At 43.1% G+C, this 23232-nt stretch overlaps 2 protein-coding genes across 3 annotated transcripts in view; one reads left to right on the top strand and one right to left on the bottom strand.

Annotated features, from left to right (window-relative positions):
- Window positions 1–23232, top strand: part of CCDC137 (coiled-coil domain containing 137) — a 138326-nt gene that overhangs the window by 57997 nt on the left and 57097 nt on the right. The window lies entirely within an intron of this gene.
- NPLOC4 (NPL4 homolog, ubiquitin recognition factor) overlaps window positions 1–23232 on the bottom strand; it is an 89893-nt gene that overhangs the window by 54854 nt on the left and 11807 nt on the right. Inside the window, exons 2-6 of one of the 2 annotated variants that reach the window (XM_007534735.3) lie at window positions 21621–21701; window positions 16906–17018; window positions 3921–4097; window positions 1272–1320; window positions 473–567 (exon numbers count right to left, since the gene is read on the bottom strand). In XM_007534735.3, coding sequence (XP_007534797.1) covers window positions 473–567; window positions 1272–1320; window positions 3921–4097; window positions 16906–17018; window positions 21621–21701 — 515 coding nt within the window. The remainder of the gene's footprint in view (window positions 1–472; window positions 568–1271; window positions 1321–3920; window positions 4098–16905; window positions 17019–21620; window positions 21702–23232) is intronic. The other variant, XM_060171784.1, reaches the window with a different exon arrangement.

Genomic DNA, 23232 nt, shown 5'->3' with positions numbered 1-23232 from the left:
GTGAAGACAATCTAGTGAGGGACAGACTCCAGGGCAGAGGACTGAGGGAGACTGTGAATATCTGGGCCAAGACCACAGGCTGGTCCAGATCTTCCAAAGAAGCTGAGGATAAGCAAAGATTCCAGACTTACTACCAATAACCATCACATACTGTCTCAACCATTTTCACAAACTACAGCCCAGGAGGGCCAGTGCCACAGAGAAGGCTGGATGGACCCTCCAAGCAGCCTACGGGGAGACCATCACCAGCCCGCTGTCTGCCAATACTCTGGATACTGTGGGAACAGCCCAGTCACCACCCCCACCCCCCCCCCCCGCCTTTTCTAGAAACCAGGCAAAATTCCTGAGCTCAAATAATTCATGCTCACTTTTCTCATGCATATGTTCAATGGCTTTCTTAACACCTGCAGATACACAAAGCAAATTTCTGCCCGCCAAGCCCAATACAACCAGCAGGGCTTAAGCTGCTTACTTGTCAGCTCCTCCGGTCAGCTTACGGATGTAGGCATGGAAAGACATGTGCTTCACGGGTGGCTCGAGATGGTTTAGGTAGTCCTCATCGAATGGCTGCAAGACAAATACACACAGTATGGCCATAGGCTGCCAGGCTGGTGCAGTCTGGAAAGTAGTGAGCCAAGCCCCCACTGTTCGAGGAGAGGTCAGAGACCTAGCTGACGGCTTTAAGCGTCTTAGATCCCAGCCAACCTGATCTTTCTATGTTACCTTTAAATGATTAAAATGAATTTCCATTAAGTGAAAAATGCTCCAAAGTCAAGTGAATTTCAAGAAAATTTTACAAAAAGAAGTTACAAGAGGAAGGAAGAATGGCCTCGTGAAGAAAATCAGGATAGTCATGGGGCCATAAATCCAAGGTGAGCCAGTTCCCAGTCAGCATTATTACAGTAACTCTCAATCTCACCAGGACAAATTGGGAGAGGAGATGTGAGAGTCAGAGCTAAGTAAATCAAAACAGCACCAAGCAGAAACTGCCAGGCCCAGCTTTGTTTCAGGGCTTGAAAGGATTGTCCAGGCACCCAGTGAAACTGCTCCCCTTCATCACAGCAGCACAAACGCTTCAGTTATTTGTAATCCACCCAGAAGGTCACACTCATAAATAAGGCTCATCTGCTTTGTGCCGCTTGCACAGATGGGAATTTGAGGCCCACAGCACTAAATACTTGAATTCTTTCGATCAATAACATGACTAAGTACAGGGCCTGGCTCTGGGCAGACACCAACAGGCCAGCCTGGGACTCACTCTGCAGACTCACCTCAAGAGGAACGCAGTGCACACACTTCCCCAGAGGGCCATGTCGGCATCTGAGAAGAATTGCAAAGCTATTAAGTAAGGTTTGTTGTTGTTGTTTTCCTCCTAGGGCTGCCTCCCCATACTTCTGGCAATTTAAAAGTATGTCATGGAAGTGGGAGATCAGTAAGCAGATAAAGGACACATCTTACCATATGTGAGGCCCTAGGTTTTACCTCTGGCACATGGCAACACCAAGGACTGCACCAAGGGAACTCTATGGATGGTGGAGTAGCTTATTGGTGACATTCTCTCTCTCCCTCAAAAGATACAGAAGAAAAGTATAGGTACCACATGAGAGCAACAAATATAGCACTCTGAGGATAATGGAGCACTGACTTAGAGTTTCCCTCTCTCCTCACTCCTAAAAATACAGAATAAAAATATGGAGGTGGGAGAGAGTTCAACAGTATCATATAAGACTTACATATAAGAGGTCCCAGGTTCAGTCCCCACACCACCCAGAGCCAGAGCTGAGCAGTTTTCTGGTCAAAAAATGACTTGGATGGGGAGGCTGCTCAGTGCTATCTTACATGTATGACATCCAAAGGTACCTTCTTGATACAACATAATACAAGAGCACTGCTCAGCTCTGGATTACAGTCATGCCAGAGACAGAGCTTCAGGCGTGAAAATCTTTTGCATAAGTACTATGCTAGCTCTTCAGCCCCTAATACAAAATCTTAATTGGTACACAACAATCTTGGTAAAGTATTTCCTTGCCTATGTGAAGTTATTTTAGAAGATATATGAAAAACATTTATTTTAAGTTTACTAATTGGGCAGGGGTAGATAGCATAATGGTTATGCAAACAGACTCACATGCCTGAGAGCTGAGCTCTGGTAAAAAATAAGTCTACTAATTTAGTGGTGGTTTTTCTTTTCTTCTTTTTTTTTTTTTAAAAAGCTTTATTTATTTATTTATTTATTTATTTATTTATTTATTACTGGATAGAGACAGAGAGAATTGAGGGGAAGGGGAGATAAAGATGGAGAGAGACAGAGAGACACCTGCAACCCTGCCCACCACTTGTGAAGCTTTCCCCCTGCAGGTGGGGACCAGGGGCTTGAACACAGGTCCTTGCGCACTGTAGTATGTGCACTTAACCAGGTTGTGTCACCGCCTGGCCCTTCTTTTCTTTTTTTATGAGAGATACAAAAAGAGAGAGGGAGACCAGAGCACTGGTCAAGTCTGGCTTATGGTAGTGCTGGAGATTGAACCTGGGACCTTAAAGCCTCAGGCATAAAAGGCTTTTGCATAACCATTAAGCTGTCTCCCCAGTCCTTAATTTACTGCTTATCTTGACACATTAAGAAAGATCAGCATGTTAAACATATGATTTCAGAGATATTAATTTGCCTAAAATGACACTAACTGAAAATAAAAGGGGGTGGGCACAGAGTCTATTTTAATTCAAGATTTGCATAAATACTAAGGAATTTGGTATATGGATATGGCAAAGCCCTCTGAGTGGGGACAGAAATAAGTCAGGCTAGGAAAACACCCACTTCAAGAACACTTGGGAGGTGCCTGGCTCTGTGGATCCTACACACTTCAGTCAGAACAGCCTCAGAAGCTGCACACAAACAAGGTAGGAAGTGCACTAGGACTGGAGGGCACTGAGAGCCGCAGTAGCCAAGCTGGATCCCAGGGCTCTCAGAATCTTTTCCAATTGGGGGTCACTGCTCTTGCATGCAGGGAGGTCTGTGTTTTAAAGGAGAGATGACCTGTGTCTCCTCTGGGGCAGGCTCTTACACAGGAAAGGTCAGAGGGCATACATGCACCTACTAAGAGATTCCTAATGAGGCCTTAAAGATGGATCGTGGTGGGAGCGAGCACCAGGTCCCTGAGAGCAAACACAAATGGAAGAGGCGGGCTGGTTAATGGCCGTGGCTACGAGGTGGCTCCATGCCAGCTGCAGCTGAGCACCATTTGGGGCCTTTTAATCTAAGACATACAAGCTGCTAATGCAGCATTTGGGGTCCCAGTATCTCAATGTCAGCACCCTGTTAGGCCTGTGGATACTGCATTAGGCTCCACTGCAGAGGCAGACAACCCTCCTCAAATCATTTCACATCACTAAGTACAAACTCAGAGGTTTCCAACCAGCTTTAATCTGGATTGTAAAAGAAAAAGCACCTAAAACAAATGAATGCACATAAGCTTAAGCATTTTACGTAATCTTAGATGAGGGTATTCAAAGGCACTGCATGTTCATAACGATGATTTCCATGAAAGAGGGAAAAGAATGTGCCATGTGGTCAAACAAGGAGCTTTCCACAACACCTGCATCAAGGCTCAGGGGTCCTCCCTGCCATCATCCTCCCTCACAGATTGGCCTTTTCTAAAGTCTCACTTTGCCAAGTAGCAATCAAATGTCCCCAGGGAGCGCTGTGGTAAAGACTCGATTTAAGGTCCCACCCTGCTTTCAAACCCCTTAGAATCAAATACAGTCTACTACAAAAGCACACGTGAAATATATATTGAGATTTCACCAAAAAGAAAATTCTACAAAATGACCGGAGGTGGGTGACGTACTTCCTTCCTCTCGAACTTACTCAAGCACTTCACCAATCCTTGAGGATCTGCAGCCAGTCACCCCAGAGTACTTACAGCTGGGGGTCCCGGCTCCTATAAATCTTCCCATCCTGCCTGCTGAGGTACTGGTCGATCTCATCTTCCACCACGCTGGGCGTTCCCATGGCCTTTAGCCCCAGAGTGGCTGATGTCTCCATTTCTGATGAGGGCCCGGCAAGGCTCGAGGGAAACAGGAACAACAAATCGCCATGCCTGTTTTAACAACAAATGGAAGATGAGGGTTTCTCTTCTGCTACAGCCTAGCTGCCAAAAGGAGCTGGACACGAGAATCTGACATCTGAACAGAGCCACTGCCAGCCATCCTGTAAGCCTAGGCTACAAGACTTTGAATCCTAACAGGCCAGTGCTTATTTTTCAATCTTTCCTGTGCTTCCTAAGCATGACAACAATCAGCAACAGCTGATCTCAAACCTACTTAAATTCATTTAAACCTACTTAAATCTAAAACTGTGTTTTAGAATGGAAGATGTGCCTGCTTTGCACACATGTAGCCCCTCTGTCCCACTGCTCTCTGTAGTATCTTCCCCTCTGTCCGTTTCCATGTATCTATCTGAGAAAAGTGGGCCTATAGCTGTGAAGCCCAAGGACAAGAACAATGTAAGACACTCTCACACTCAAATCGGGATTGAACCCTGAACACCTATCAGTAACTGCACACGTGCACTGGGTCTAAGGGAGGCCCTCTCATTCCTCTTTATTCTTCTTACTCCAACCTTCCTTTATCCACTCCTCCACCCTGTGTCAGCACCACCACACTGTATCTATTTAGGGCACACCCTGCTGCTTCCTTCTCTACTTTCACACAAAGGCAGAGGCATGTCGTTTCATAAAAATGACTGTTGAAAACACACATTTTGTGTCTTCTTTTTTAAAAAAAGTTTCTTTATCTTTATTTATTGGATAGAGACAGGCAGAAATTGAGAGGGAAGAGGGTGACAGAGAGGGAGCAAGACAGAGAAACACTTGCAGCCCTGCTTCACCACTTGTGAAGTTTTCCCCCTGCATGTAGGGACCAGTGGCTTGAACCTGGGTCCTTGTGCACTGTAATGTGTGCACTTAACCAGGTGTGCCACCACCTGGCCCTCTATGTGTCTTCTTTTCTCATGTTTCATGTGGTATCAAACGATGAGTCACCAGCTCCCTCCAAACATGGTCTTCGGCTAACCATCATGTCTAATTCTGCAGTGGCTTCCTGGCACAGAAGTGCATCAGTGTGGTCTCCACCACGCTGAACACAACTGTAGAGGGGCTGTGGGTTCTGATCCATGGGGTGGACTTTAGGAGCGGCCCCAGCTTGTGCTTGTTTTGAAAGCCGCCACTATCCAGTTTTCTAAAGGTTACAACTCCCATTTCATCTATCACTTTCAGTGGCAACCATGTGCTTCCCTAGCCAGACTCGTACTCCACAGGCAGACTCACACTCAACAGGCAGTTCTACTGAGCAGATCAGAGCACTGCAGATTTCCATTGGCTCCTGCCTGGAAGACACAGTATGCAACAATCTCACCAACAGTTCTGGAGGGAAAAGCCACAGCTCTACTTTTGCTACATACTCAGGGGTCAGAAAGATACATACACACAGGGTAAAAAGACCCAGTAAACTGAAGAGGGGAGGTGCCTGGTCAACATGCCATGAGCATACAACGCACAGTCAGGGCTCTTTACAGCTCTCTTTTTTTTTTTTTTTTTTTGGCCTCCAGGGTTATTGCTGGGGCTCAGTGCCTAAACTACGAAATCACTGTTCCTGGAGGCTATTTTTCCCAATTTTTATTGCCCTTGTTGTGCTTATTGTCATTGTCACTGCTGTTATTGTTGTTGGATAGGACAGAGAGAAATTGAGAGAGGAAGGGAGACAGAGAAGGGGAGAGAAAGACAGACACCTGCAGACCTGCTTCACCATCTGTGAAGCGACCCCCCTGCAGGTGGGGAGTCGGGGGGCTCAAACCAGGATTCTGACACAGGTCCAAGCACTTTGCACCATGTGCACTTAACCCGCTGCACTACCGCCTGAACCCCCATAGCTCTCTTTTTTCTTCCACTACTTAGGGAGATAAAGTTGCTAAGTAGTAACTAGAGATTTCTGTTTCTAGGAGAAGATTAGATATTCCTAGACACTCCCAGCCAGAGGCTACTTGGCTTAGGTCAGCTGCTATACAAGTTTTAAGAAATAAACCCTAAAATGTGCAATGGAGCTCTAAAGAGAGTAAAGAATTCCCCAAGGTTCAAAAGATAACAACAGCTGAAATAAGCAGAACAGAGCTCTGAGATGCCACCACATGACCAAGACCCTGAGGCCTGGCTAGCACAGATTTTCTTAGTGCAGTGGGGCACGCACTTGCCTGCCCAGAGCAGTCCGTCATTTACAGCTAAATTTCTTCTAGAGCTAGAAGAAATTCAACAGCTGAAAACAGGAGTCAAGGAGGACTTCTGGCTGACTCCACCCATCACATAATAGGAAAAAGCATCCATGAAAATGTGTAACCACAGGCCTGTTCATGTAAAGTAGCTGGTGGGGGATTAGGGAGATTTCCTGGTTCAGGAAAAACTGGGTTCACAGCGCCCCCTTGTGTCAACTTTAGCAAATGCAAGTATTGTCAGTAGAAAAGCTTGTGTCTTGTCTCTTTAAAGTGCCCTCAGGACCAAGTCTGGTCAAACAGAAGTGTTCCCCAAAAGGCCAAAAAACGCATATAAGAAAGGAGATGCCAAAAAAAAAGAGAGAGAGATGCCACAAGCAAAAGACGTACAAGCAAGGTCTTCGTACACTAGAATTATAAACTATAGGATGGAAACTTCTATGTGGCATGTATGCTGAATAAAGACGAATGGGGGGGCATGATGGTTAAGCAGCAAGACTTCATGCTTGAGGCAGCAAAGATTCCCAGCTCAAACTCCAGCATCACCAGAAGCCAGAATTTAGCAGTGCCCTGGGGAAAAGGGGGGGAAAAAAGTAAGAAAAGAAACAAGGAATGGAATGAAAGAAAAGGTGTACTAAAAGAAGGTTAATCTAAAATGGCCAACTGAGATTTTATGAGGCAGGGTGGCAAGGACCTTGGACTCCAGACTCTTTCAGAATCCACCTCGTGTGACAGGTCAGACAAGACATGGACCACACTGATGACAAACAGGCATCCTCAGGAAGCAAGATTTACATGAGGAAACAAACCAGTACACCCAAGAGGAAATTCCAGTCTGGCAGTCCAGGCAGCAAAAAAGCCAGCAAGTCTCCATGGGAAGTCTGGAGCCAATGAGAGTAGGGCAGAGAAAAGGAGTCTAGAATACAAAGCTAACAGCCAGACATGAACAAGAGTCAGACTATTTGAAAAATGGAATTCCTCAAATAATAAACGGATGAGGAGAGATACTATTTGAAGAGCTGACCATAAGTTTTCCTGACTTGATCTGCAGATAAGGCCAAGCAAGTACAGAAAACAATTTATAGCATATAGAATTTAAGCTACCAGTAAAACAGGAATCCACAGGAGGCCAAATCTAACAGAAACCAAAATTCCAAAATACAACGAACATCTTCAAAACAGCAAGAGGAAAGAAAAAAGGAACCACATCTATAACCAAATGCCAGTAGGATTTCAGAGAACTATAGCCAGCCAGCAGCTCAGGATGTGTGAAGTCCCAGGCTTACCACCAGCACTGCCCATAGCGCACAGTGTCAAGAAGCGCTCTGATCCCTGTCTCTTTCCAGTAAGAATCTTTAATTTTTAACTTTGTTTTTAATTTGATACGACAGAGAGGAACTGAGAAGGTGGAAATAGAGAGGAAGAAAGAGACATGCCTACATAACTGCTCCACCACTTGTGAAGATTCCCCCCTGCTGGTGGAGACTAGGGGATTGAACCAGGGTCCTTGTGCAAGCTACCATGTAGGCTCAAGCAGGTGTGCCACTATTCAACCCCAGATTTTTTTTTTATTTTTAATTTCTTTATTGGGGAATTAATGTCTTACATTCAACAGTAAATACAATAGTTTGTACATGCATAACATGTCTCAGTTTTCCATATAACAATACAACACCCACTAGATCCTATGTCATCCTTCTTGGATCTGTATTCTCCCCACCCACCCATCCCAGAGTCTCTTACTTTGGTGCAATACACCAACTACAGTTCAGGTTCTACTTGTATTTTCTTTTCTGATCTTGTTTTGCAACTTCTGCCTGAAAGTGAAATCATCCCATATTCATCCTTCTGTTTCTGACTTATTTCACTCAACATGAATTTTCCAAGGCCCATCCAAGATCGGCTGAAAATGGTGAAGTCACCATTTTTGACAGCTGAGTAGTATTTCATTGTGTATATATACCACAACTTGCTCAGCCACTCATCTGTTGTTGGACACCTGGGTTGCTTCCAGGTTTTGGCTATTACAAATTGTGCTGCCAAGAACATATGTGTACACAGATCTTTTTGGAATGGATATGCTGGGTTCCTTAGGATATATCCCCAGGAGAGGATCATAAGGTAGGTCCATTTCTAGCCTTCTGAGAGTTCTCCAGACTGTTCTCCACAGAGGCTGGACCCATTTACATTCCCACCAGCAGTGTAGGAGGGTTCCTTTGACCCCACAACCTCTCCAGCATTTGTTGCTGTTACCTTTTCTGATGTATGACATTCTCACAGGAGGGAAGTGGTATCTCATTGTTGTCTTTATTTGCATTTCTCTGACAATCAGAGACTTGGAGCATTTTTTCATGTGTTTCTTGCCCTTTTGGATCTCTTCTGTAGTGAATATTCTGTCCATGTCATCCCCCCAATTTTGGATGGGGTTATTTATTGTCTTGTTGAGATTTGCAAATTCTTTATATATTCTGGTTATTAGCCTCTTGTCTGATGTATGGCATGTAAAGATCTCCCATTCTGTGAGGGGTCTCTTGGTTTGGGTAGTAGTTTCTTTAGCTGTGCAGAAACTTTTAATTTGATGTAGTTCCATAGGTTTATGCTTGTCTTAGTCTTCTTTGTAAATGGATTCGTTTCACTGAAGATGTCTTTAAAATGTATGCGGACGAGTTATGCCAATATTTTCCTCTAAGTACCTGATAGTTTGTGGTCTAACATCCAAATCCTTGATACACTTGGAATTTACTTTTGTATTTGGTGAAATATAGTGGTTCAGTTTCATTCTTCTGCGTGCTTGAAACCATTTTTTCCAACACCATTTGTTGAAGAGACTCTGCTTTCCCCATTTAATAGTCTGGGCACCTTTATCAAAGATAGATGTCCATAGGTGTGGAGGCTTACTTCTGGGCTCTCAATTCTATTCCACTGGTCAGTATGTCTATTCATGTTCCAGTACCAAGCAGTTTTGATGACAATGGCCCTATAATACAATTTGAGATCTGGGAGTGTGATGCCTCCGGTTCTGTTCTCTTATCTCAAGATTGTTTTGGCAATTCTAGCTCTTTTCTGGTTCCAGATAAATGTTTGTAACATTTGTTCTATTCTCCTAAAAAATGTGGTTGGGATCTTTATGGGGATAGCATTAAATTTGTAGATAGCTCTGGGTAGTAATATTCTTTTTGATGATGTTAATTCTTCCAACCCATGAATATGGAATATCTTTCCACTTCTTTGTGTCTTTTTCAATTTCCTTGAGTAGTGACTCATAATTTTCAGTATATAAGTCTTTCACTTCTTTGATTAAGTTTACTCCTAGATATTTTATTGTTTTTGTTGCTATAGTAAAAGAAATTGATTTCTGGACTTCAACTTCTTCTAACTTAGTGTTTGCATAGAGGAATGCCACTGACTTTTGAATGTTAGTTTTGTAGCCTGACACCTTACTGTATTGCCTGATGATATCCAAAAGCTTCTTGCTGGATTCCTTAGGTTTTTTTATGTTTACTATCATGTCATCTGCAAATAGGGAGAGTTTGACTTCTTCTCTTCCAATCTGTATCCCTTTAATGCCTTGCTCCTGCCTGATTGCTATGGCAAGAACTTCCAACACTATGTTGAATAGTAATAGTGCTAGTGGGCAGCCCTATCTAGTACCTGATCTGAGGGGAAATGCTTCCAGTTTTTCACCATTGAGTATGATGTTGACTGTAGGTTTGCTATATATAGACTCCACTATCTTCAGGAATTTTCCATCTATTCCCATTTTTTGTAGTGTTTTGCTCATAAAGGGATGTTGTATTTTGTCAAAGGATTTCTCTGCATCTATTGATATGACCATGTGGTTTTGGTCTTGCTTTTGTTGATGTGGTGGATCACGTTGATTGATTTACGTATATTAAACCAACCTTGCATTTCTGGGATAAACCCCACTTGGTCATGATGAACAATCTTTTTAATATACTGCTGTATCTCGTTGGCTACAATTTTGTTCAATATTTTCGCATCTATGTTCATCAGAGGTACTGGTCAGTAGTTTTCTTTTTTGATTGTGTCCCTGTCTGCTTTTGGTTTCAGAATGATGTTGGCATCATAGAAGCTAGGAGGGCGTATTCCAGCGTCTTCAATCTTCTGGAAGACTTTTAAAAGTAGAGTTATTAGTTCTTCTTTGAAGGTTTTGTAGAGTTCATTTGTAAAACCATCTGGTCCAGGATTTTATTTTTGGGAAGATTTTTGATAACTGTTTCAATTTCATTAGCTGTGATGAGCTTGTACATGTTACCTAGTTCCTCTTTACTTAGTTTTGGAAGTTGCTAGGTATCTAGGAAATCGTCCATTTCTTCCAGGTTCTCTACCATGGAGGCATATAGTTGTTCATAGAAGCCTCGCATGATATGTTGAATTTCTGCGGTTTCTGCTGTGGTATCTCCTCTTTCATTTATGATCCGATTTATTTGGGTCTTCTCCCTTTTTTGTCTTGTGAGTCTGGCTAAAGGTTTGTCGATTTTGTTCACTCTTTTGAAGAACCAACATTTACTTTCGTCGATCTTTTCTATGGTTTTCTGATTTTCAATATTACTGATTTCTGCCCTAGCTTTAGTGATTTCTGTCCTTCTGGTTGCTTTAGGGTTCCTTTGTTCTTATTCTTCTAGGTCTTTAAGATGTGCAATCAGGCTGTCTATTTGTGCTTTTTCTTGTTTCCTAATGTGTGCTTATATGGCTATGAACTTCCCTCTCACAACTGCCGTAGCTGTGTCCCAAATAATTTGATAGCTTGTGTCTTCATTTTCATTGAGATCTCGAAACACTTTGATTTCTTCCTTTATTTCCTCTTTGACCCAGAAGTTCTTAAGAAGTGTACTGTTCCAATTCCATTTCAGGAATTGGCGTATCACACCAAAGTAGACTCTGGGATGGGTGGGTGGTGAGAATACAGGTCCAAGAATTCAGAGGACCTAGTGGGGGTTGTATTATTATATGGGAAACTGGGGAATGTTATGCATGTACAAACTATTGTACTTACTGTTGAATGTAAAACATTAATTCCCCAATAAAAAAAAAAGGAGGGGAAAAAAAAAAAAGTGTACTGTTGAGCTTCCACATTTTGGGACTATTACTAATCTTTTTGTTGATTGTTAAGTGTTAGTTTAATTCCACTGTGGTCTGAGAAGATGCTTGGGATGATTTCAATGCTCTTGAATTTGCTGAGGCTGTCTTTTTGGCCTAACATATGGTCTGTCCTTGAGAATGACCCACGTGGATTTGAGTAAAATGTGTATTCCAGTTTCTTGGGATGAATGACTCTGAAAATGTCCAATAGTTCTAGTTTATCTATCTCTTCATTTAGCTCCCTATGTCTTCATTGATTTTCTGCCTGGGTGATCTGTCAAGTTGAGAGAGTGGGGTGCTGAAGTCCCCTACTATGACCGTGTTGCTGTTAATATATTGCTGTAGCTCTTTCAGTAGACGTTTGATGTATTTAGATGGCTTCTCATTGGGTGCATAGATATTAATAATTGTTAAATCCTCTTGATTGACTGTTCCTCTGAGCATTAAGTAGTGTCCATGCCTATCTTTTTTAATCTTATCTATTTTAAAGTCTATCATGTCAGATATGAGACTAGCTGCTCCTGCCCTTTTTTGTATGATAGTTTTCCATTCTTTCACTTTGAGTCTGTGTTTCTCTTGTTGAGTTAGGTGGGTTTCCTGTAGACAACATATTGTTGGGTTGTGTTCTCTGATCTATCTTCCTGCTCTGTGTCTTTTAATAGGTGAATTCAGGCCACTAACATTTATTGATATCAATGATTGAAGATATTTTAATGCCATTCTTGTAGAGTTTTAGAGTGTTCTGATATATGTCCTATTTATGGTGGTCCGGTTGTTTATAGGAGACCTTTCAGAACTTCTTTCAGGGAAGGCTTGGTGATGGTTGATTCCTTCAACTGTTGCTTGTCTGAGGTTTTTATGCCTCCATCTAGTCTGAATGACAGTCTAACAGGATACAGTATTCTTGGTTGAAAGCCTTTCTCATTGAGTACTCGATAGATATCTTGCCATTCTCTTCTGGCCTGTAGTGTTTGTGTGGAGAAGTCAGCAGCTAATCTTAAGGGTTTTCCTCTGTAGGTGACTCTTTGCTTTTCTCTTGCAGCCTTCAGAATCCTTTCTTTATCCTTATTCCTTTCCATTCTAAATATTATGTGTCTTGGTGTCTTTAAGTCTGGGTTAATTCTGTTTGGGACCCTCTGGGCTTCTTGAATCTTTTTTTTTTTTTAATTTTCCCTTTCATTGCCCTTGTTGTCTTTTTATTGTTGTTGTTATTGATGTCATCGTTGTTAGGGCAGAGAGAAATGGAGAGAGGAGGGGAAGACAGAGAAGGGGAGAGAAAGACGCCTGGAGACCTGCTTCACCGCCTGTGAAGCGCCTCCCCTGCAGGTGGGGAGCCGGGGGCTCGAACCGGGATCCTTACGCCAGTCCTTGCGCTTTGCGCCACATGCACTTAACCTTGAGATAATTAGTGTTTTCTTCCAGAGTCTCATTTGTTGTTTCTGTATTTCTGATGACAATTCTTTCAAACTCTTTAATCACTCCTGTGATTATTTCCTTAACTAGTGTTTGGATGTTGACCTCATTATTTTGTGCTTCACCCTTTGGGGGGCTTTTAGCTGGACTCTTGTCCTGGTTCATTTCTCCAATATTTCTTCTTGTTGGTTTAACCATTTTATTTATTATGTTATGAGTTCCCTCTCTCAGTACGTTTCAAATTACTGATCACTCTTGCCTGGATTGACTTGTGTCTAAGTAAGATAATTAAAGGGTTCACAGTGGTGGAAGCTAACAGTTGTTTCAATAGTATTTTAATCCCTGATTTGGAGCTCAGTGGCTTAAAAGCCTCTTTTGTGCTTTTTCTTCCTTGTAGGCTATGGGAGCCTGAGGGCTTTTAAACTATAAGTAGGCTTCTTAGCTTAATCACTGACTCCTGACCAAGAGATAAAGCAGGGTGTGGCAGAGATAATCCAGAGGTTATGCAAAGAGACTTTCACAGCCCCACCGCTATGCCACCGAGGTATAGGTCTTCTCCTGAGTTTCCTGGTTAGATCTCTGTCCCCTAGTATCCTCCCTGCTACTGTTACAGATTCTGAGGGCAGTAGCAATGGAGACTCTAAGTTGCACTTGGTGAGTCTCCGGGGAGTCCTCTCCTCCCTTCAGCCATCCCCTTGTTGGTGGAACAGACGGGGAGGTGGTTTCTCTGATAAACTGCCGGACTGTTACCAGCCACTTAGTCTCCCCTAGGCTCCTCTCTGTCCACCAGCCACACGCGTTTGCACTCACTGGTGATTTGTTGGGTTCCTGAAATCGTTCTAGTCCTGTCTTGTTTTGGTCCCAGGTGGTCTCCTTAGGTCCCAACCTGATCATCTAGTTAGAATTTTAATGGGTTGGGAGTCGGGCTGTAGCGCAGTGGTTTAAGCACAGGTGGCGCAAAGCGCAAGGACCACCGTAAGGATCCCAGTTCGAGCCCTCAGCTCCCCACCTGCAGGGGGTTGTTTCACAAGCGGTGAAGCAGGTCTGCAGGTGTCTGTCTTTCTCTCCTCCTCTGTCTTCCCCCTCCTCTCTCCATTTCTCTCTGTCCTATCCAAGATCTATGATAGCAATAATAACTACAACAATAAAACAAGGGCAACAAAAGGGAATAAAATATTTTAGAATTTTAATGGGTTGTGGCACACAAATTCCATGTGCAAAGAATCAGATTCAACTCCCCCACACCAGTACCCACCAGTGCTGCAGGTGTGTGTCTTACTCTCCATCTATCAGTAAAAAAGAAATAAGGGGAGGCTGGGCAGTAGCACACCAGATTAAGGGCACACAGTGTGAAGCACAAGGACCTATACAGGATCCCGGTTCAAGTTCCCAGCTCCCCACCTGCAGGGGAGGTCGACTCACAAGTGGTGAAGCAGGTCTGCAGGTGTATATCTTTCTTTGCCCCTGTCTTCCCCTCCTCTCTCAATTTCTCTGTCCTATCCAACATCAATAGCAGCAACAACCACAATGGAAAAAAGATAGCCACCCGTAGCAGTGCGCTCATAGTGCAGGCAGTGAGCCCCCACCATAACCCTGGAGAAAAAATTTTTAAAAAGAGGAAAAGATTAAAATGGTGTGGAGTCATTGTATAGGCATCAAGTTCCAGTGATAACCCTGAGTAAGATTTAAAAATAAAAATTGTAGTGGGCAGTCTGGGAGTCATGCAGTAGGTAGAACCCCAGAGTTGCAAACACAGGGCCTGAGCTCCACTCTAGCATATCGCATGTCAGAGCAATGCTCTGATTGTGTCTGTCTCTTTCTCTCTCATATTAATTAAAACAAAACAAAAAAAAAAAGGAAGGGCAAGAATTATGCAGATTGAGAAAGTACTGTACATGAGGTCACAAAGTTGATTCCTGACATAAAATATGTCAGAGTGATGCTTTGTTATCTCTCTCACATGTTAATAAAAGGGAGGGGGGGAAGAGAGCGAGAGGAAGGGAAGAAGGACACACAGATGGATGGAAAGACAGACTTGTAGCCCGGGAGGTGGTACAGAGGAGAAAGTATTCGACTTTCAAGAGGGAGAGTCCTGAGGTTGATCCCCATGGACCACAGTGATGATGCTATGGTGTTCTCTCAATCTCTGTCTCCGACTTCAATAAATGAGTAAATATATCTTATCTAAAAGAAAAAAAAAAAAAAAAGAGGCTGCTATAAGCCCACTGCTTCAAGTAACTGAATAGTGACAGCTAAGTTCTCCAACTTAAGAGAGCTGGTCAGTACCAAGATACCAAGAAAGACATCCATTCAAGTGCTGCCACAAGACTGCTGAGCTAGCCTTTCCCTGGGGCAGTACTGGGGTGGCTTTGCCTTAAAGATATTTCAATCTGTAACCCTTTCTTGACTCCAAATATCAGAATAGATGTTTAAGGCATGACTCCTAGAAGCCAAGAGATATCTCACTTGGTAGAGCACATACTTTACCACATAAGGAACAGGGTTCAAGTCCTCACATGTGGAGCACCATGCAAAGGGGAAGCTTCATAAGCAGTGTTGTGTTGTCTCTCTCCCTCTTTTTCAGGGGTGAGAGTGGGGTTCTACCAGCAGTAGTGGGATCATGTAGTCAAAGCTCCAACAGCCCAAAAAAGAGGAAAGGCCCACAGCTATAGCCTTAATGGAATTTAGCAGACAGAGCTTGAGCATCAGGCATTGGATGTGATCCCCAGAATCACATAGAAACACCAAGAACAGGACCAGAGAAACTCCATGGATGATGGGATAACTTTCTGGAGTGTGTGTCTCTCAAAAGTATAGAATAAAATTTGGATCAGGGGAGTCGGGCAGTAGCGCAGCGGGTTAAGCCATATGGTACAAAGCACAAGGACCTACGTAAGGATCCTGGTTCGAGCCCCTGGCTCCCCACCTGCATGGTGTCGCTTCACAAACGGTGAAGCAGGTCTGCAAGTGTCTATCTTTCTCTCCCCCTCTGTCTTCCCCTCCTCTCTCCATTTTTCTCTGTCCTATCCAACAACGACGACAACAATAACTACAACAATAAAACAATAAGGGCAACAAAAAGGAATAAATAAAATATTTTTAAAAAATAAAATAAAATTTGGATCAGAAGATGGCTCAGTGGTATCATTCATGTGTGAGGTCCTGGGCTCCTCAACAAAAAAATAAAATCCTTATTTTCACTTTTTGAAAGCTTGCCACATGCAGACACCAAGCACCCACATGAGGAGGTTGCTAGCTCCCCGTAACACAAAAATACCCTCTAAAAGTTAAAGGGAAGGAACACAGGACCTACACAAAGAAAGGTTTTACTCACCAGGAAAGCACATAAGCATTCAAAAGATGTTTCTTGAAGGACATATGATAGTTACTGTAACTACAGTTGTCCCTAGATATGCTTGTGAACCTAAAAATGACCATGCACACTGCCACAATAGGGGAGGTCCTCTGAATGGTGAACAGGCTGTTCAGCTGCTCATATAGAAGCCACAAGTGTTAGTCACTGCAGCCCAGACATGACAGCTCCCACCTGAGGCCACCACCCCAGAGGGGTTCTGTTCACCGGCATGTCGGAGGTATGCCTGGAAATTCCACACAGACATCAGCAAACTTGCTGCAAAAGGCTAAACATTGAGTTTGACTTAGCCAGTCACACTGTCTGCCACAACCCTGGAGCTCCTACAACACATGGACATACACAAGGAATAGACATTGATGTGCTACAATAAACAGCATAAGCAAGCCAACGCTAAGGCACAGTGTAGACTAGGGGCCTTAACAGCAAGAAATAAAATGAACAATGCTCCCACACGCTGGCCTCCCCCCTCCCAAGGACCACCCAGAGCTACAGTCAAGGTCTCTGTGCAGAAAGAAGCTGGGTGCGGAGCTTGGCCAGAACACACACAGCTGAAGCTATCTCCTTGAGCACACCCATCTTAGAAATTTGCAAAGACCCTCAAATCAGCTCAACAGTTGCAGTGTGCCATTATCTGAACTCTGGGTAGTGACCAGAACTGAGACCAGGTTCCAGATGAGGGAACAGACTTGACAGCAGGGGGACAATGGCTGTCATTCCCCTCCCCCGACTCCAGCTTCCCCTACAGGGCACTCACTTGATCTTGAGCAGGCTGAGGGATTTGTTGGATGATGCTGTTATCTCTCCAGTTCTGTTTCTATTGATGTAAACTGAGAAGCCGTTATTTTGGAAACCAAATTCCTTTGCAACCTAAAAAAGTCCCAAGCAACAGAGACTTAATGAAATAATTAAATATCAATACTCTGACCATTTTAGTTCACAAGAAAGACATCACTAGAATACTCACTGAACTCAGAAATGGTTCCTCATTAATCATATGTCTCTGAATTTGCTCTCCTGTGAGGATTTGTACTGCTAATAAAGATGGCAGTTACAATGGGTGAAGTGGGGCCAGGAGACAACTCCGCAGATAAAGCACGTGACTTGCCATGTCTGGATACCACATGGAGCGCTGTGGACAGCACCAAAGGGATTCCATGGATAGTGAAGCAGCACTTCAGTGTCCCTCTCCATCGTTCCCTCTCTCCTCTCTCAAGATAAAGAATAAAATTGGCTACTATATGCAAGGACCTGAGGATCAAGTCCCCACTCCTCACTTGCAACAGGGAGGCTTCAGAAGTAGTGAAGCAGGTCTGGGCGTATATCTCGTTCCCTCTCCCTCTTTATCTACCCGTCCTCTCTGTTTCTCTGAACTGTGTAATAAAATAGAATACAGTAATAATAATAATAATGACAATAATAATTATAGGAGTGGGCTGGGCAGCAGGTTAAGTGGTGCACATGATGTGAAGCACAAGGATCAGACTAAGGATACCAGTTTGAGCTCCCAATTCCCCACCTGCAGGGGGGTCACTTCACAAGCAGTGAAGCAGGTCGACAGGTGTCTCTCCTTGTCTTCCCCTCCTCTCTCGATTTCTCTCTGTCCTATCCAACAATGACAGCTATAACACAATAACAGTAACAACCACAATAACAAGGGCAACAAAATGGAAAAAAATGGCCTCCAGGAGCAGTGAAGTTGTAGTACAGGCACCAGGCACCAGGCACCAAGCACCAAGCCCCAGCAATAACCCTGGAGACAAAATAAATAAATAAATAAGGGAAAAATGGTCACTGAGAACAGTGATTTACAGTGCCAGCATCAAGCCCCAGGATAACCCTGATGGCAATTAAAAGACAGTAAAAATTGGGCAGGAGAGTCTACTCAGCAATATGTGCGAGTAGACTGGGTTCATTCCCAGCACTGCATGAAAGAAAGAAAAGAAAAAGAAAGAGATCTGGAAAATACAAGAGGTCAGCGAGTCAGGTGGTAGCACAGTGGGTTAAGCCCATGTGGCGTAAAGCCCAAGGACGGCATAAGGATACCGGTTCGAGCCCCCAGATCCCCACCTGCAGGGAATTCACTTCCCAAGTGGTAAAGCAGGTCTGCAGGTGTCTATCTTTCTCTCCCCCTTTCTATCTTCCCCATCTTTCTCCATTTCTCTCTGTCCTATCCAACAACAATGACATCAATAACAACAATAATTACAACAACAATGAAAAACAAGGGTAACAAAAAGGGAAAATAAATAAATAAATATAAAAATATATAAAATAAAAGAAAATATAAGAGGTTAAAATGAAACAAAGATTTTCATGGCCCAGGTTTGAACCCAGTTCTCACACTGGTGACAGCATCATACTGTGGTATCTTTCCCTCTCTCTGCTTCTGTCTATTTGAAAAAGACAGCAGGGGAGACAGCATACTGGCTATGAAAAGAGAATTTCAAAGTCCCAGATTTAATCCCCTGCCCCAACATAAGCTAGAGTTAAACAGTGCTCTGGTAAAATAAATAACAAAAAACTTATCTAGAATCAATGAAGCCCCGTGGTGACAATAAATTGGATAGAAATGATAAGACTACATAATACATTTAAAAGAGTTTATAGCAAGTAAAGTTTCATTTCTACTATTGAAGTCAAGGAGGGGGGTGAATTATTTCCTAAACTTACCCTGAACTCTTTTTAATGTTTTACTTATTTATTAGATAGAGACAGGAGGGGAAGAGAGGCGAGACACCTGCAGCACTGCTTTAGCGTTCATGAAAATTTGCCCCATAAATAGGGACCAGACTCTTGAACCTGGGTCCTTTAGTTTGTAACATGTGCCACTACACCACCACCCAGCCCCTTAACCTTTTATTTTCATTCTAATAAATTTCCTGGTGCCAGCTGGTGGTGTACCTAGTTGAGCACAGATGTTACAATGACAAGGACCTGGGTTCAAGCCCTCGGTCCCCACCTGCAGGGGGAAAGCTTTACAAGTGGTGAAGCAGTATTGCAGGTGTCTCCCCCCCTTTTATGCCTCCAGGGTTATTCCTGGGGCTTGATGACTGCACTATGAATCCACTGTTCCTGGAGGCCATTTTTCCTATTTTTGTTGCCTTTGTTGTTACTGTTATTACTGCCACTGCTGCTGTTGTTGTTGGATAAGACAGAGAGAAGGGGAGGACAAAGAGGGGGACAGAAAGACACCTGCAGACCTGCTTCACCATCCCTGAAGGGACCCCCCTGCAAGTGAGGAGCTGGGGACTCAAACCGGGATCCTTACACAGGTCCTTCCGCTTCATGTCATGTGCTCTTCACCCACCACACTACTGCCTGCCCCTCCCCTCTCCCTTTTTAATAGAAAAGAGAGAAATTGAGAGGGGGAGGGGAGACAGGGAGAAAGACACCTACAAACCCGCTTCACCACTTGCAAAGTGAGCCCCCTGCAGGTGGGGAGTCAAGGACTCAAACCATGATCCTTGAGCGGGTCCTTGCACTTTGGACTATGTGCACTTAACCCAGTGCACCATAACCTGATCCCCTCTCTCTTCCTCTCTATCTCCCCCTTCCTTCTTGATTTCTGGCTATATCTATCCAATAAATAAATAGACTAAAGAAATAAATTTCCTTAACACACACATATACAACTAGCAACTGGGGAGAGATGGTTCAATGGATAGAGAACAGCTGAGTTCCTGGGCTGAAGACACAATGAATGCCACATATGATGAAGCAAGCATTCTCGTCTCTCAGATCTCACTTACAAAATACATGGGAAGAAAGAAGAAAGGATGGAAAAATGGCTAAAGTAATGTCTTTAACTTTACATTTCTCTAGACTTTATAGATATAAACCAAAGTCAGCAATATGTGGCATCTCACCTATTCTGCAAAAACAGTGTTTTTCCATAGAAAAAGCACTCCAAGCTTTGACAAGAATGAGAAAGTGAAGTCAGGAGAAACTAAATGGTGAAGCAGGGCAGCAGGTATCTCTCTCCCTCTCTTCTTCCCCTACTCTGTTTCTTTGTCTCTGTCCAATAATAAATAAATAACTGAAATTAAAAAAAAAAAAAAACAAAGAAAGTACAGTGGCTATGCAAAGACTTCTAGGTCTAAGGTTTCAAGTCTCTGTTCAATCCCCAACACTACCTTAAACAGAGCTAAGCAGTGTTCTAGCAAAAAATAAACAAAATAAAATTGAGGCAGCCTGGCAACAGACTCTGAACTGATGTGTAGTGATCCTACACAATTAAACGAACATAAATTTTCCTCCTTAAATTATTAAGTGATATGGTCCGGGAGATGGTACAGTGGCCAAGGCATTAGAATCTGAAGCATGAGGAACTAAATTCAATCCCCGGCAGCACATGTACCAAAGTGATGTCTGGTTCTTTCTCTCTCTCCTATCTTTCTCATTAATAAATAAATAAGATCTTTAAAACAATTATTATGTAATTAAAACAAAAAAGCGGGGCTCGGCAGACAATGGTACACCTGTTTAAGCACACAAATTACCATGCACAAGGACCAAGGTTAAAGGTCCCAGTCCCCACCTGTAAGAGGGAAGATTCATGAATAATGAAGCAGTATTGCAAGTGTCTCTCTCTCTCACTCTTCTTCCCCTCTCTATTTCTCTGTCCTATCAAAAAAAAAAAAAAAAAAAATTAGGGTAGGGGTAGATAGCAAAATGGTTGTGCAAAAAGACTCTCATGCCTAAGACTCTATGGCCCCAGGTTCAAACCCCTACAAGACCATAAGCCAGAGCTATCAGAGCGGTTTAAAAAAAAAAAGATTAAATGACAGAAAAAAGTCTAACAAGTCTTTGTAATACAAACTGTGTGTCCATGTGTGTTACGAAAGTAATGATGTTTTTTTGTTTGTTTGTTTTATTTTGTTTTGGTTTTTAATTTTTTAATTTTATTTACTTAAGCACACATGGTGCGCAAAGTGCAGGGCCAGCATAAGGATCCCAGTTTGATTCCCCAGCTCCCCTCCTACTGGAGAGTCCCTTCACAAGTGGTGAAGCAGGTCTGCAGGTGTCTATCTTCTCTCCTCTGTCTTCCCGTCCTCTCTCGATTTCTCTCTGTCCTACCCAACAACAACAGCTATGACAATAACAAATAACTTCTACAACAAGGGCAACAAAATGGGGGAAATGGCCTTCAGGAGCAGTGGATTCAGAGTGCAAGCACCAAGAGAGCCCCAGCAATAACCCTGGAGGTAAAGTAAATAAAATAAAATAATTCATTTAAATAAAAAGAAAGAAAGAAAGAAAGCCCGGCCCTGCAGTTTGCTGACCTCCAGTGTGAAGTGTAAGGCAGAAGGCACTCTCCTTATTGCAGACCTCTCCTCTCATGACAGAGAACAGCAATGCCAGAGATGGAACTTGGAAACAAGTGAATCCGGAAATGAAGAAGAGGAAAAGGAAGGAATAGGAAGAGCAAAGGACAAAGATTCGTTCTGACTGACACCTGAACATAGGTACCTTTTTCAGAAATGTTGCAGCAGTTTCTCTCTTTGTTGCTGTGATCCGCTTGACCCCATCTGGGGACTGGACACGAATTATCTGTTGTAAATGAAACAAGATAGTTACCACATAAAATAGTGACAAATGGAGGCCAGCTGATAGTTACCACATAAAATAGTGACAAATGGAGGCCAGCTGCCGGCACACCGTTAAGCTACTGCTATGCACAAGGACCTGTGCAATGATCCAGGTTCAAGTCCCCCCTCCCCACCTGCAGCATAGAAGTTTCCATAGTTGTAAAGCAAGTCTACAGGTGTCTCTCTGTCTTTTTCCATCTCATCCCTTCCTCCCCTCTCAATTTTTCTCTGACCTATCAAATAAAATGGGACTTAAAAAGGGGAGAGGGGATGGCTACCAGGAGCAGTGGATTCACAATGCCAGCCAACACAAAGGCCCAACAATAACCCTATAGAAAAGAAAGAAAGAAAAAAAGACTAGTCTGGTCTTTCTCATAAAAAATAAACATAAAAAAATTAATCTTTAAAACAAATGAGAATAGGGGCAGTATGTGGGATACACTCCCATATATTGATTATCTCATATTTCTGCTTTGTCTTCTGGAACGACTGGGTGGGCAGTATGTGGGATATACTCCCATATACTGATTATCTCATATTTCTGCTTTGTCTTCTGGAAAGACAAAAGACTGGGTTGGACATCATAGGGAGAGGTTGAGATTTCCTTTCTAGTTCCTGTGGCTCAGATGCTGGAAGGCTACAGATGTGTTTGTGTTTTTTTTCCTGTTTTCTTTGTGATCAGAATACTGTTCAGCTCTGGCTTATGGACGTGGGAGCCTGGCGCCTAAAACATGAGAGTCTTTTATAGAACATTTATGGTATATCCCCAACCCAAGATTTATTTTTTTTGAGACAGCAGAAAGAGGGGAGACAGAGAGAACAGAGTACTGCAAAGCTCTGGGTTGTGCCAGGGATTTAACCCATAGCCTATGGAGCCTCAGGCATGGAAGTTTAATGTGCTACTGGCTGTACCATCCTCGCTGGCCTGATTCTTACAATTTTACTCAAAAAAATAAAACTTAAATTCCTCAGCACTTATAAAGTATATCTGAAGCACAAAGATTGTTCTCCTCAAGCTTACAAAAAAGAACTTCCTTCAGGGGCTGGGTGGTGGTATACCTGGTTGAGCGTATGTAATTATAATGGGCAAGGATCCAAGTTGGAGCCCCTGGTCCCTACCTACAGGGAGAAAGCTTTGCAAGTAGTGGAGCAGTGCTACAGGATCTCCCTCTTCCCTCTTGATTTTTGGCTGTCTCTATCCAATAAAAAAATAAAAATAATTTTAAAATTTTTTTTAAAAAAGGGGAGTCGGGCGGTTAGCGCACCAGGTTAAGCGCAGGTGGCACAAAGCCAAGGACCGGCATAAGGATCCTGGTTCAAGCCCCTGGCTCACCACCTGCAGGGGAGTCGCTTCACAAGCAATGAAGCAGGTCTGCAGATGTCTATCTTTTTCTCCCCGTCTTCCCCTTCTCTCTCCATTTCTCTCTGTCCTATCCAATAACAACATCAATAATAACTACAACAATAAAACAACAAGGGCAACAAAAGGGAAT

The sequence above is a fragment of the Erinaceus europaeus genome, chromosome 14, assembly GCF_950295315.1.
Source record: "Erinaceus europaeus chromosome 14, mEriEur2.1, whole genome shotgun sequence".
NCBI lineage: Eukaryota > Metazoa > Chordata > Mammalia > Eulipotyphla > Erinaceidae > Erinaceus > Erinaceus europaeus.
Note: the sequence above shows the minus strand (reverse complement) of the source record. Positions and strands in the feature narration are given on the sequence as shown.